This window comes from Ranitomeya imitator, chromosome 8 (genome assembly GCF_032444005.1).
Source record: "Ranitomeya imitator isolate aRanImi1 chromosome 8, aRanImi1.pri, whole genome shotgun sequence".
Lineage (NCBI taxonomy): Eukaryota > Metazoa > Chordata > Amphibia > Anura > Dendrobatidae > Ranitomeya > Ranitomeya imitator.
The window spans coordinates 173,807,180-173,821,049 of NC_091289.1; the positions used below are offsets into that span (position 1 = coordinate 173,807,180).

The following is a 13,870-nucleotide window of genomic DNA, read 5'->3' on the forward strand; positions in this document are numbered from 1 at the left end:
CCCTCCCTCCCCGCGGCCTTCTCTCCTCCAGTCAGTGCCCCCCTCCCTACTTCCCTCCAGTCAGCGCCAGTGTGTCGCCCCACCCCGGACCAACTTTTTTTTTTTTGATGCCTATGCAGCATCAATAGTAAAAAGATATAATGTTAAAAATAATTAAAAAAAAATTCTGCTATTCTCACCTTCTGCCGTCCACCGATGCGCACGTTGCTGCCGCCAGCTTCCGTTCCCAGTGATGCATTGCGAAATTACCCAGATGACTTGGCGGTCTCGCTAAGTCATCTGGGTATTTTCGCAATGCATCACTAGGAACGGAAGCTGGCGGTAGCATCACGCGCATCGGCACAGCTTCGCTGGACGCCAGAAGGGTGAGTATATAACAATTTTTTAATTTTTTTTAACAGGGATATGGTGCCCACACTGCTATATACTGCATGGGCTGTGTTATATATTACGTGGCCTGTGTTATATACTGCGTGGGCTGTGCTATATATTACGTGGGCTGTGCTATATATTACGTGAGTCAAAAGACGTGAGCACAGCTACTAGGGTGCACGGGTAGGTTCCCAAACCATATGCATACAGATATAAAGAACCCGGCACTCAACTTGAATTAAACTTGAGGTTTTTTATTCCGTAGTACGAAAAAACATTTCGGCCTAGTGTGGCCTTCGTCAGTTACGTACTGAAGGATGACTGAGAATAACCTCAGTATGTGTGATAGATCCGTGGGTTATCACTTAATGGTGGTCCGCTTAAATAGATATAGCGCAGCTGTGAGCTGAGAGTGGCTGGGTCCTGACGCGGTGTCCACCGCTGTCGGTGGGCTGTGCTATATATTACGTGGGCTGTGCTATATATTACATGGGCTGTGTTATATACTACGTGGCTGCTATATACTACGTGGCTGTGCGATATACTACGTGGCTGTCTGTGTTACGTGGGCTGTGCTATATACTATGTGGCTGCTATATACTATGTGGCTGCTATATACTATGTGGATGCTTTTTACTATGTGGCTGTGCTATATACTACGTGGCTGTCTGTTACGTGGGCTGTGCTATATACTATGTGGCTGCTATATACTATGTGGCTGTGCTATATACTACATGGCTGTGCTATATACTATGAGGCTGTGCTATATACTATGAGGCTGTGCTATATACTACGTGGCTGTGCTTTATACTACAAGGCTGTGTTGTATTACTACGTGGCTGTGCTATATACTACGTTGCTGTGCTATATACTATGTGGCTGTCTGTTACGTGGGCTGTGTTATATACTGCGTGGGCTGTGTTATATACTGCGTGGCTACTATATACTACGTGGCTGTGCCATATGGTACGTGGTTGTGCTATATACTACGAGGCTGTGCTATATACTAGGAGTCTGTGCTATATACTACGTGGCTGTGCTGTATACTTCGTGGCTGTCTGTGTTACGTGGGCTGTGCTATATACTACGTGGCTGTGCTATATACTACGAGGCCACCATCTAGTATATATATACACATCTATATAGCTATATATACACACATGCCATTATATAGATACACATACTCTATTATGTTGCAGAGCAGTAACCGGATTCCGGCTTTTTACTGTCCACTTTACACTTGTGCAACCTTAGAAGGAGTGAACTGAGCATCCATTTACAGAGACGTTCAGGTTCCTGCTGGCTCGAATCGCGTTGCTCCGGTTGAATTCTCCTTTGTAAATAACAGGAAGTAACCTGGCTATTTCATCTGCAGATTACTTCTCTTCTGTAAATGAGCACTGTAATTTTTATCCTATTACTTGGCATTCTTCAGTACTTAAAAAGGAATTAGCATTGTCACAGTGAACATTACATTAATGCAATCACACATGAGCCAAAGACGCTGAGAGCTAAGATGCAATATAAAACCTGTATTTGTTTTATAAATGTTTAACCCGTGCAGGATATGGCGGTGCGGCGCCGGCATCGCCGGGTTACATTGTAATTGCAGGTAGAAGTCGGAGCTCTGGCAGATTTACAGAATTGCTGCAAAGTCACTTTTTTTCTTTTTTTTTTATCCCTGCAAAACTAACTAATAAAATTGCAAGGTGAAATGACATTAATTGCTGTAATTATTTTCTGAAGTGTGTGTATTTAACCTCATAACTACACAGCGCGATTTAAAATGCTTTTCTTATGATGTAGTTGCGTGTGATTTTTGTCCCAATTTTTATTTTTTTGTTCATCGCTCTTTTCTTAATTATTAAGGTCATGGCGGAGACCAAAAATGGAGTTTTTAAATATTTTGTTTTTGCTTTTATTAGTCTATTATAAACCTATTTTAAATGTTTAAAGAAGTTTCAGCACATTTTTTCTTTTTCTAAACCTTCCTAATAATGTATGTGTATTAAGATATTTATTGTTCGTCACTTTGTCCCTTTTCCAGTCCTCTGGTCCTCTTCTCGGGCCCGTGACCTGAAATCGGACTCGCCGGCTCACACGGGGGTTTATACATGGAACGGAAGTTGCTTTTTTTTTTTTTTTATGTAATTCTATAAAGTCTTGTTCTGAGTCTCATAAATATACATTGGAAGAAAACAGAAACTCTTTAGATCGTAGACCGTCTGTGAGCCGGAAACTTTGCAGAGCGGTCACGTGGGCCAGAAGAGGACCAGAGCGGTGCTGTAACGTGCGGATGTGCTGCAGATGTTTTTTATGGAAATGTGGCTTTTTCTATGCATGCGTTCCTTCCCAGGATGGCAGTAATAGATCAGTTCTCAGTTTGGGTCATCTTGTGTTCAGGAATAGCTAAACCTGCTCTCCTTTCCCAACAGTGTACAGACATTCACATGATCAGTGACAGTGACGGAGATGACTTTGAAGATGCTACAGAATTTGGCGTGGATGATGGAGAGATCTTCGGCATGAGCCCTGCACTTAGAAAGTCTCCAATGAGTAAGGAAACGCGGCGTTCGCAAAATGAGATTTCCGCGGGCAAAGCATCCACTGAAATACCCCTAGGACCATGTGTCTCGGATGAGCAGTCCAAGGCAGATCCTCGGCAGCTTCTTCTCACCTCATTGATGGACCCATTCCTCTTGTCAGTCCAAGGGATAGAGAAGGAGGAGAAGATGGCGAGAAACTAACTCCGACTACTGATTTGAGACACATGGTCCCCGGATGGACGGCTTTTGAAAGAATGCTTTGTTTGCGTCATGCTTTTGGCAGCACGAATCTACCGTCCGGCTCGTTTAAGCCAGTATTTTAGACCTTATGAGGCAGATTGGCTATTTAATGCTCTTGGAAGTTTTTCATACCATGTATTTAAATGATCACTTTGATATAAGATAGGAAAACTTAAAAACTCTACCAAGACATGGAGTTTCAAAAAAAGTACATCCGCCTCATCAGGTCTAAGAGATCTTCTTACCACCGAATGCTGTTTATATTGTGAATTCTGGTAATCCATAGAGCTCTTCAATAATTCCGTGACATATTAGATGATTTTAGGTTTCTTAGCTGTAATTCATTTAATCTGTTATTTTTTTGTTCTTTAAGTTACTGAAATGTATTTATTTTTTTTCCCTCCATGTTTATAGTGCCTGAAAATGCTGAAAATGAGGCTGACGCTTTACTGCAGTTTACGGCAGAATTCTCCTCCAGGTAAGCAACATTTCACAATGAAATCTGCATTAAAAAAATGTATATTTAATTCACAGAGATAAAATAAAAATTCTGCTGATCTCCCATGGGAGAAGATGATCATTTTATATCGTCCCGATACAGACAAAGGGTTTTTTTTTTATTAAATGGATTGATTTTGTGCTAAAAAAAAAAATAATTTTGCAGTTGGGTTTCATAAAAAAATTGCACCATTTGACTTCTGTAGCCTCTGTGTTGTCCTTTCCATTCCAGGCTGCAGAATGAGTTATCTGAGAGTCCAGCAGTGAGCTTGCTCTGCCGGGAGAGTTTATATAACTTTTTTGATCTGCTATTTTTCAGAACTCCTTTGTGCTTATTTATGACCATTCTATGACATAGAAGTTGGGCTCAGCTGTAATATGGTCATAATTCCACTGAAAGAAGCTCAGATAAAAATTAGCAATTTGTCATCATAACAAGCTCACTGACAGATATTCATTTGACTCATTCTGCAGCCAACAATGCTGTGCCTGGAAATAAAGAGCCTGTAAGATCCACATATCGCAGGATCTCGCATATATACCTCGCAAGTATATATGCATTAAGTGTTTCAGACAATTTATCCCTAAGTAGAGATGTATGACAGCCAACAATATTGCATCAATGTGTTTGATCACCAGGTATCCAGCCATTATTTGACTAGACGTAGCACCACTCTTGTTTGTGGTCTGTGCCTGGTACTGCAGTTTCTCTCATTCTTCTGGTGGTCCTAGCTCATCATGGCAGCCCATAGTCCAGTTTTCTGATAATTGACAGTTTCCTCTCACTTTCTTAGGTACGGCGAGTGCCATCCTGTGTTCTTCATTGGTTCCTTGGAGGCTTCCTTCCAGGAGGCATTCTACGGGAAAGCTCGAGATGTAAGTATTTCATTCATTACACTTTAGTTATCTTCCATTCTTGACTGTTGCGGATATAAACACTTCCAAGAATTGTTTCCAGGTCCTATGCAGACCTTTATGTCGCCATGGTAACACAGCAGACTCCGTGTAGTCTGATCCCGCAGATCTTCTTGCTAACATCCATTTGGCACGTTAGGAGAAAGAAAGGGTGGAGAGAAGTAACACGGCTGCAGGATCTGACTACCCAGAGTTTGTTTGTAGTCTGTAACCATGGAAACGCTGCTCTACTTAGAAGCTTTAAATTCAAAACCGCAGAATATCTTTTAGCAAGACTGATTGGTAAGTTAATAATTAAGGTGCATAATTCACAATTATTAATTTATTGATATTAATTGTTTAACTAACTCAAACCGACTTCTACATTAGCTCGATCCAGGAGTGAAGAGACAAACTATTTGCCATAATCGCCCACTTAGTCACTTCAGATAGCAAAATCGTTTTGGTAATGCCTTACAAGATGATGGCAGCCTCAAAATCAACATAGAGAGGGTCTCTACTTGCAAAAACGGTCCCCTCAGAGTAAAGAGCCAGCGACTATCTGTAAGTAAAGGCCCCCATTCACATTAGACTAGCATCGGCCGAAGCCGCCTGTTTTCACTGGCTCTTCCAACAGATTCATGTTTTATAGGGGCTCCTGACTCTCCCCCAAAAAATTATGGTGGGGAAGAGAAAGATCCAGCATGTTCGATTTCGGCAGCCGATCCTTTTGTTTTCAGCGGGATCAGAAGGAGTGTGACAGCGACTCTTTTTGAGAACACAGGAGCATTCGGCAGAGTGAGAGCCGGCTGGGATAGCTGCCAGCTGAATAATCGGCTGAACTGTCCCCATTAGGGGCCATCGCTATTAACCAAACAATGAATCGGCCGGCAGCTATCTCTCCCAACTTCTCCATACACTGGAGTTGTGTTGTTTTTGTTTGAGTCGCAGCCAGACTCCTCCGGGCACACCGGCCAGACTCCTCTGGGCACGCCGGCCAGACTCCTCCGGGCACGCCGGCCAGACTCCTCCGGGCTTGCCGGCCAGACTCCTCCGGGCACGCCGGCCAGACTCCTCCAGGCACGCCGGCCAGACTCCTCCGGGCACGCCGGCCAGACTCCTCCGGGCACGCCGGCCAGACTCCTCCGGGCACGCCGGCCAGACTCCTCCGGGCACGCCGGCCAGACTCCTCCGGGCACGCCGGCCAGACTCCTCCGGGCACGCCGGCCAGACTCCTCCGGGCACGCCGGCCAGACTCCTCCGGGCACGCCGGCCAGACTCCTCCGGGCACGCCGGCCAGACTCCTCCGGGCACGCCGGCCAGACTCCTCCGGGCACGCCGGCCAGACTCCTCCGGGCACGCCGGCCAGACTCCTCCGGGCACGCCGGCCAGACTCCTCCGGGCACGCCGGCCAGACTCCTCCGGGCACGCCGGCCAGACTCCTCCGGGCACGCCGGCCAGACTCCTCCGGGCACGCCGGCCAGACTCCTCCGGGCACGCCGGCCAAGCTCTTATCTCTTCTGGCATTGCTCCAACTATTATGCTCTTAAAGGGATTGTCCACCATTAATGGGTCCAAGTTCGTAAGATAAAAAGACACTCGCTCCAGGATTGGCACCGCTCCTCCATACACAGGGTTGCCTCTCTCACCGATCTGCTGGCATCAACATGTGACAGATGTTGGGTGAGAGCTGCAGCCAATCAGTGACTGATGGTCTGCAGTGTTCATCTTTAATCAAGCAGAAGCAACAGGCTCAGATGTCATGTAAACACATCAGCACTCACGGGACGCCACTGCTAGATGTTGATGATGGGATCATCGGGGGACGCAGTACTGAATACGTCCAGGAGGAGAGGAGAATTTTTTTTTCATCACCCCAGACTCATTTAAGGGTTGTCTACTATGGAAAACCCTTTAAAATAGCCCTTGTGATTAATTTGTTTCCCGCTGAAGCTTTTAGAAATAGATTTTTTTTTAGTGTTACTTTCTCAGTGAAATGATTTTATTTTCCTGAGAAATCAGAAAACGAGCTGGAATAGTCTCTGAATGCCTCCATTAATGATGTGTCAGTCGCTATGTGGCCTCGCAGCCCCTAGTTATCTCACAGCAGGGCCTTTCTATTTGCCTTTAGGTCTATTTCTATCCATCTTAGTTTCACACTTCTAACGTTTAATATAAAAATCCGGAGAATCGTCGGAGAGCAGATGAATTGGAGTTGGAAATTGAGTTTCCACAGTCAATAAAAACAAGATTGAAGGTTTAAATCCCCCGCCAGCCTTTTCTGAACCGCTCTGCTCATTAAATGTTTATTGGAGTGCCTGGATTAGGGGGGATTTGGAGAACTTCGTGAACTGGTATCTGCTTAATCACTAAGTAAAACACTCCATTTGATAACGTGTTTCTCACGATATCACACTCTGCCCCAATTTAATGAAATCCCTTCAAGACCAGCTCACTGGGGGCCACTTTGCAGCCACAGCCCTCCATTGCGCTCATTGAGTTATTCCCATCCACATCTTTTTATAAGCTGCCATTGTACTTCAGATCACAGTAGGCAAGACCCAAATATTTACGGGACTGCGATGGTCCAGGTCCAGTCATTCAGCCCTGCAAATACCAGAATTTGGACCAAGAAGCGGCCAAACCTTCTAATATAAGAAATGGAAATCCTCAGCCGATTTTCTTTATGTGCACTAGTAAATATCACATAATGTGGCTTCTCACTGAATCCGTTTATTACCTATTTACTGGTCAAGTGTGAGGATCCCAAATCCTCCTGTGGTGTGACTCCAGCTCCATGAACTTCTATGGGACTGAAGGATCTGCTTGTTCCATCGATCCTATCAAAGTGAATAACGCGGCTTTGACTGATGCGGACTACCAGTCCAGGCACATGAGACATTTTGGGTCCCTTATTCTTGGGACTGGTGACGGTTAGACCAACAGTGATCCTAATGGGATTGTTGTAACCCTTTAAATACAGAACAAAAGTTGAGATGGCCTCGTACATTAGATAAATGTTAGTGCATGTTGGATTTCCACATGCCCAATCCTCTTCTACCACGACCCTATTGAGTAACGAGCTGTGCGTGCTGCGGGTTCAATGACATATAGACCTTAAGGGTATTCCTTTTGCCTCTTATCACATGAACGGAGGACTAAGGATACAATGGACACATGTGTGGGGGGCTTTCCTTGCCCAAGTGCAATGTGAGCAGAGCCTAAAAGGGTTTTCCCATCTCTCTCTCTCTCTCTCTCTCTCTCTCTCTCTATAGAGTGTATCTCTGATGTCATAATGGTTGCCATGGCGATTATGTCATAATAGGTTGCTATGGTGCTGGTTATGTCATAATGGTTTCCATGGTGACGGACATGTCATAATAGGTTGCCGTGGCGACATTGATGTCAGAATGGTTGCCATGGCGAAGATGATGTCATAATGGGTATATGGGCACGGAACTATGGGATGGAGGATGTGTGATGGGTATATGGGCACGGGACTATGGGATGGAGGATATGTATGATGGGAATATGGGCACGGGACTATGGGATGGAGGATGTGTGATGGGTATATGGGCACAGGACTGTGGGATGGAGGATATGCCTGATGGGAATATGGGCACGGGACTATGGGATGGAGGATGTGTATGATGGGTATATGGGCACGGGACTATGGGATGGAGGATGTGTATGGTGGGTATATGGGCATGGGACTATGGGATGGAGGATATGTATGATGGGTATATGGGCACGGGACTATAGGATGGAGGATATGTATGATGGGTATGTGGGCACGGGACTATGGGATGGAGGATATGTATGATGGGTATATGGGCACGGGACTATGGGATGGAGGATATGTATGATGGGTATATGGGTACGGAACTATGAGATGGAGGATATGTATGATGGGTATATGGGCATGGGACTATGGGATGGAGGATAATCGTTATAATTTGTTATAACTTACCACAGTTAGTTACTGTGCCCGTATAATTTGTTAAAACTAACTACAGTTAGTTACTGTGTCCGGGCAACACTGGGCTCTTCAGCTAGTCTTGTATAAAAATGTATAGTAATTGCGGGTCCCACAAACGGAGTCAGTACTTGTCTTGAAAACAGGTCCCTGAGAAATTCCCATCCATCTATATATGAATTCTGACCACCTCTTCTCTGGAAGCCGCACACGACTGGACCCCATTGTGCAGAGAGTTGTGGTACTGACATCTACTATTCATTTATGGTGTATCCTGTAGGTGTGGAAGGAATATATGCTATCCGAGGACCCCTTTAGGAGATAATATTATCACAGTAAGCATATTGTCAGGACTCCGCTTCCCATCCAGTACACAATACAGGGGCCTCTACGCCTTCTGTAATACACTAGAATATTGACCCCCACTTTTCTATCTTTATAAACTGTAGTGAATTATTATATAGGGGGTTTCTACCTCCAGATAATAAATGTGATACTAGAATTTACTAATTGTATCTGCTTTTATTATCTATTTTAAAGTCCATACGTATTAGATGGCTGTTGGCCGGACAACGATATGGCTGATCGTTTGGCCGGCATCAATCTCCCCCGACTATCCCATATTCGGCAGCGTTCAAGCCTGCCGAGGGCTCAAAGCCTGCCAAGGGCTCAAAGCCTGCCGAGGGCCCAAAGCCTGCCGAGGGCCCAAAGCCCGCCGTGGGCTCAAGCTTGCCGTGGGCTCAAGCTTGCCGTGGGCTCAAGCTTGCCGAGGGCTCAAGCTTGCCGAGGGCTCAAGCCTGCCGAGGGCTCAAAGCCTGCCGGGTGCCCAAAGCCTGCCGGGTGCCCAAAGCCTGCCGGGTGCCCAAAGCCTGCCGAGGGCCCAAAGCCTGCCGAGGGCTCAAGCTTGCCGAGGGCTCAAGCCTGCCGAGGGCTCAAGCTTGCCGAGGGCTCAAGCCTGCCGAGGGCTCAAGCTTGCCGAGGGCTCAAGCTTGCCGAGGGCTCAAGCTTGCCGAGGGCTCAAGCCTGCCGAGGGCTCAAGCCTGCCGAGGGCTCAAGCCTGCCGAGGGCTCAAGCTTGCCGAGGGCTCAAGCCTGCCGAGCTCCTGTTTTCTCTATGAGAAAGCTGCTGTCACACTCATCTGGCGGCAACTTATCTGTGCAGTCTTAAATTGGACATTCCTGATCCTTAATTTGCCTGACATCCTCTCTCTGGGCCCCTATACACATTAGACTGCTGGTGTCGGTGGGTTGTTAGACTAATCTGTTTAGGGGTCTTGAATACCCCTTTAGGTCTGGGCTATGTGGTGACTTTGGTTTCAACACTTGTGGCACGGCCAAGGCTGACTCAGCGCCGCTGCTAGATCACAGTGCAGTAAAATCAATGGGGTCGCATTGCAACCCTGAGAGTACTGCAAAAAATAGTCAGAAGTCCAACCTGGTTGGATTTTTGCGACTTAATTGGCAGCGTACTCTCGAGGTCTCATTGACACTTAATTAACTCTTGTTATGCTGCATTGTAGCAGCGGCACCGAGCGACCCTTGATCGTGACCAAAGTCGCCATGCAGCCTCAGCCTTATCAAACTGATTGGCTGATGTATCCTAGCGGTCGAGGTATTAATAATCCGCCAGGAATTCCGTGATATTTGAAGCAGGCGGATTATAGTCTGGAGAAGTTATAGGAGCGATCAGTGTGCAGTATACATATCCCATATGTACGTATGGTCTGTAAATGCAGCGGATCCCCCGCCTCATCAGCTTTTCTCTATCTGTTTCTTTCACACTTATATTTTGTAATTATTTTTTAGATGTTCTTTCAATCTCTTAAACAGCGCGGGGAGGGGGTGTTGGAAATGGCAGCCCCCAGCCACAAAGCGGCTCCATGACAAAAGACAGATTAAAGGGTTTAGAGCAAGGTCAATGTGGGTTTTTCTCTAACTAAACACTTTTCTGAGATTTCCTCGCAGGGTAAAATAATGAAGGCAGAGCAAAGGTTTTTTGTTTTTTTTAAGAAGTTTCTATCCTCTTCACCAGCCTGTCCTCTCAGTATGGGTGCTTAATATTCGCCAGCTTTGAATAATTGTCGGGCTCTCGCTGCAGGAGATAGTGGCTTATTCTAAGGGCCTAATCACTGTGTAAACAGCTCCTTAGCCGGTACTTGTACGGATGGGCAGATTCTAGCACAGTAACTTAGGATATTGCATGGAAGTTACGCTTTGAAATGCAGAATGGATGAGACAGACTTATGCTTGATGTTTTCCTAGTCTTTCTTTCCCTTTAAATTAAACCCAGACACTTGGATATTTCCTTTTCTATTTGCATGACAAACTATGTAATTTTTAATTTAGACATTTATATGTTTATATCTTAAGTTTCGTTCTTTTTTTCTTTTTTTTTTCCAGCGCCTCCTTTAAAATGTTTACCATTTCCCGCTCCTCCTTTCTTATGTCTTGCAGAGAAAACTGCTCGCGATCTACCTCCACCACGACGAGAGTGTCCTCACTAACGTCTTCTGCTCCCAGATGCTTTGTGCGGAAACCATAGTTTCTTACTTGAGTCAGAACTTTATCACTTGGGCCTGGGATATGACCAGAGAGGCCAACCGAGCGAGGTGAGTCCGAAGAGACCCTTACCCCGAAAGTGCGGGGAAAAAAGTTATAGGAAATCATTAGCTCTCCCAGGCAATGGAGATTTGATCCCATCTTCTGCTTTCGAACGCAGAGTATGTAAAATCGTCCTTCTTCCATCCAGAAAACAAAGAGATGATTTAGTCATGCTTATGTCCCTTTTTTACGTCCAGTATTGAAGAATTTGGCACTCGTAGAAAGTTGCTAATTTTTGTGCTTTCTTTACGTGTGCAATCCACAGTTTAATGCATGACGTTTCGCTCAGATCCATGACCTTCATCAGGTGCACGGAGTATATAAAATAAACAAAAAAGGAAGTTGCAAAATACATACAAAAATCATCAGTCAGCATAAATGGAGTTCAGAATGGAAGACATAAACCCACTGTACGAGATAAGCCGCATTAAATAATGCCAGTGATCTAATAAAAAACAGTGATCTAAGGGTGCTTTGCGTTTATGCAACCGTTAAGTGGCCCTGTTAGGACATATATCCAAACCCCCTGCAAATGGGATTCGGACATATGTGGCAACGGGACCTTAGACTGTAATCGTGCGCACTGAAATGCATCATTTTTCATTTTTGGGAGTGTACGCCTAAGGCTTGGGTCACATTGCGTTAAGGCAGTCCGTTTAGCGCATAGCGCTACGGACTGCCCTAACGCAATGTCCCAAAAGGGATCGCGTTAGCCGATCCCGCTAGCGCAGATCCCCGTCACTCAAATGACGGCACATCGCCAGCGCACGCCCAATGTGGGCGTGCGCTAGCGATGCGTTCGCCATTACAGGCAATGGCGGCGTTAACGGACTACGTTACACCACGTTTTGCTGCGGTTTAACATAGTTCGTTTAACGCAGTCACATAACGCAATGTGACCCTAGCCTAATGGAGGTGGACACTCAGACGTAGTAGACGGCATCTGGGTTTCCGGCACCATTACAGTTTGGGGCCCCGTCGGTGCATAAGTCCAAATCCCGTTTTTGCATGGGGTTCGGACATATGCCCCTATGGGGCCACCGAGCGGGTCCCTAAATACAGTGTGAAAGCCCCCTAATAGGAAACAAGCAGAAAAAAGACATGGATATTGTGATCGGATCCATATTTTTAAATCCTTCGGGCATCTGTAGGGCATCAATTTTTGTGCTGTACAATAATTATTCAGAAACGTATCAACCAAATACATTTTCATATCCTAATCATTGCAATGGATCTGTAAAAAAATGAATGGTGTGCGCACTGCGTAATTTTTTTCTTCTTTCATTGTACTTGTTGAGTTTTATGTTAGTCTGATACAAAAAGAAGTGGATCATACTGGTTCATGCTGTGCTCCTATCAGCCATTTTTTAATATCCCGTGGATATGCCGCATACTTATAGGATCAGAATGCTCCTTTAAGATACGGTATATACGAAGTAGGTGGGCCAAGAATGGCGGGAGGGAGACCGCCCAGCACACACTCCTCCCTGGAGCTCCACAGCAATTCTCCGAAGTTCCCCTAACTTTACACATGATGTATGTACACAGGATCTAATGCCGGCCATACTCATTAGATGAAAATGGGCCTAGAAATGAATGATCGCAGATCAAACGATAGGCGATGGCTGCAAAGACGCTTCTGATGACATCAGCCCATTAGCTGTATTGGCCCCATCCTTCAGCCGTTCCATGCAACCACTGCAGAAAAAAATCTGACACATCCGAGCAGTGTTTTTAATCATTATATATAGTCGAAAAGAACGATCGCTCATTTCACCAGTCCAGGAAAAAATTGTTAATTTCTATCCGCTTTGATCTAATGGGTATGGGCACCTTTAGATGTAAGCAAAAAAACAGGTATTCCCTGCATGTGTTGCGGCTGTTGAACAGCCGCGAGACATGCAACCGCGGGACTCGAACATATTTTTCGAGCACGCTGAAGTCACTTGGTTAGCACCCGAGCATGCTCAGATAACGCCTTGTCCGAGCACATTCGCTCATCACTAGTAGCCACCTTTATGGTTTGCTCTCAGCTCATGACTATCCACTATCCATTCCCACATGATGATCTCCCCGTACACGGCTCGTTATGTTACCCCGCCTGAATTGTAACGAGCCACGCACCCGTGCGTCCTACACATGACCAGAAACAATGAAAGTTTCTTTTGAATGACAGCAAGCAGAGATCTCGAAAGCCACAACCAAAAAAAGTTTTCCTGTGCAAAGAATAAGTCAGACAAGAACACCCCTATAAATATGAATGAATTCTTATGATAAGATGAATTGCATTTTGCCAGAATCCCTTTTTAGTAATCTCGAGCCACTTTGGCGTGACCTCCTAGCCCAATTTCTATGCTCTTTGCAGCATCAGGACCTTTGATAAAGCAGGAGAAGAAAGCTGAGCAATGTTTTGCTGCCTCTTTGCTCTCAATAGAGATTACCAGATGGAGGGGAAACATTTTCTAGAATGAAGAACGGGGCCCTTTTTAACAAAAGTAAACTTAAATAAATTATTACATAAGACTTGGAACATTTTTTACTAAACGCACAAAACCCCCTCCAAGCCTTTTATCTACTACGCCCTGCAGAATGAAGGGCTGTCCCATAACCATCTGTAGCGGCTCAATTCAGAGGGGGATACCTGCTGTTGCTTTGTCGCTCGCCCTGTTTGATTCCGCCGCCCCTTTTATTTTACAATAACCAAAATTGCAGTGTCGCTTTAATAAGAGAAAAGGGCTTGTATC

General features: G+C 45.4%; 1 protein-coding gene across 1 annotated transcript in view; it reads left to right on the forward strand.

Moving 5' to 3' along the window:
• Positions 1–13,870, forward strand: part of FAF1 (Fas associated factor 1) — a 210,132-nt gene that overhangs the window by 118,058 nt on the left and 78,204 nt on the right. Inside the window, exons 10-13 of the mRNA XM_069737931.1 lie at positions 2,808–2,928; positions 3,573–3,636; positions 4,451–4,532; positions 10,980–11,134. Coding sequence (XP_069594032.1) covers positions 2,808–2,928; positions 3,573–3,636; positions 4,451–4,532; positions 10,980–11,134 — 422 coding nt within the window. The remainder of the gene's footprint in view (positions 1–2,807; positions 2,929–3,572; positions 3,637–4,450; positions 4,533–10,979; positions 11,135–13,870) is intronic.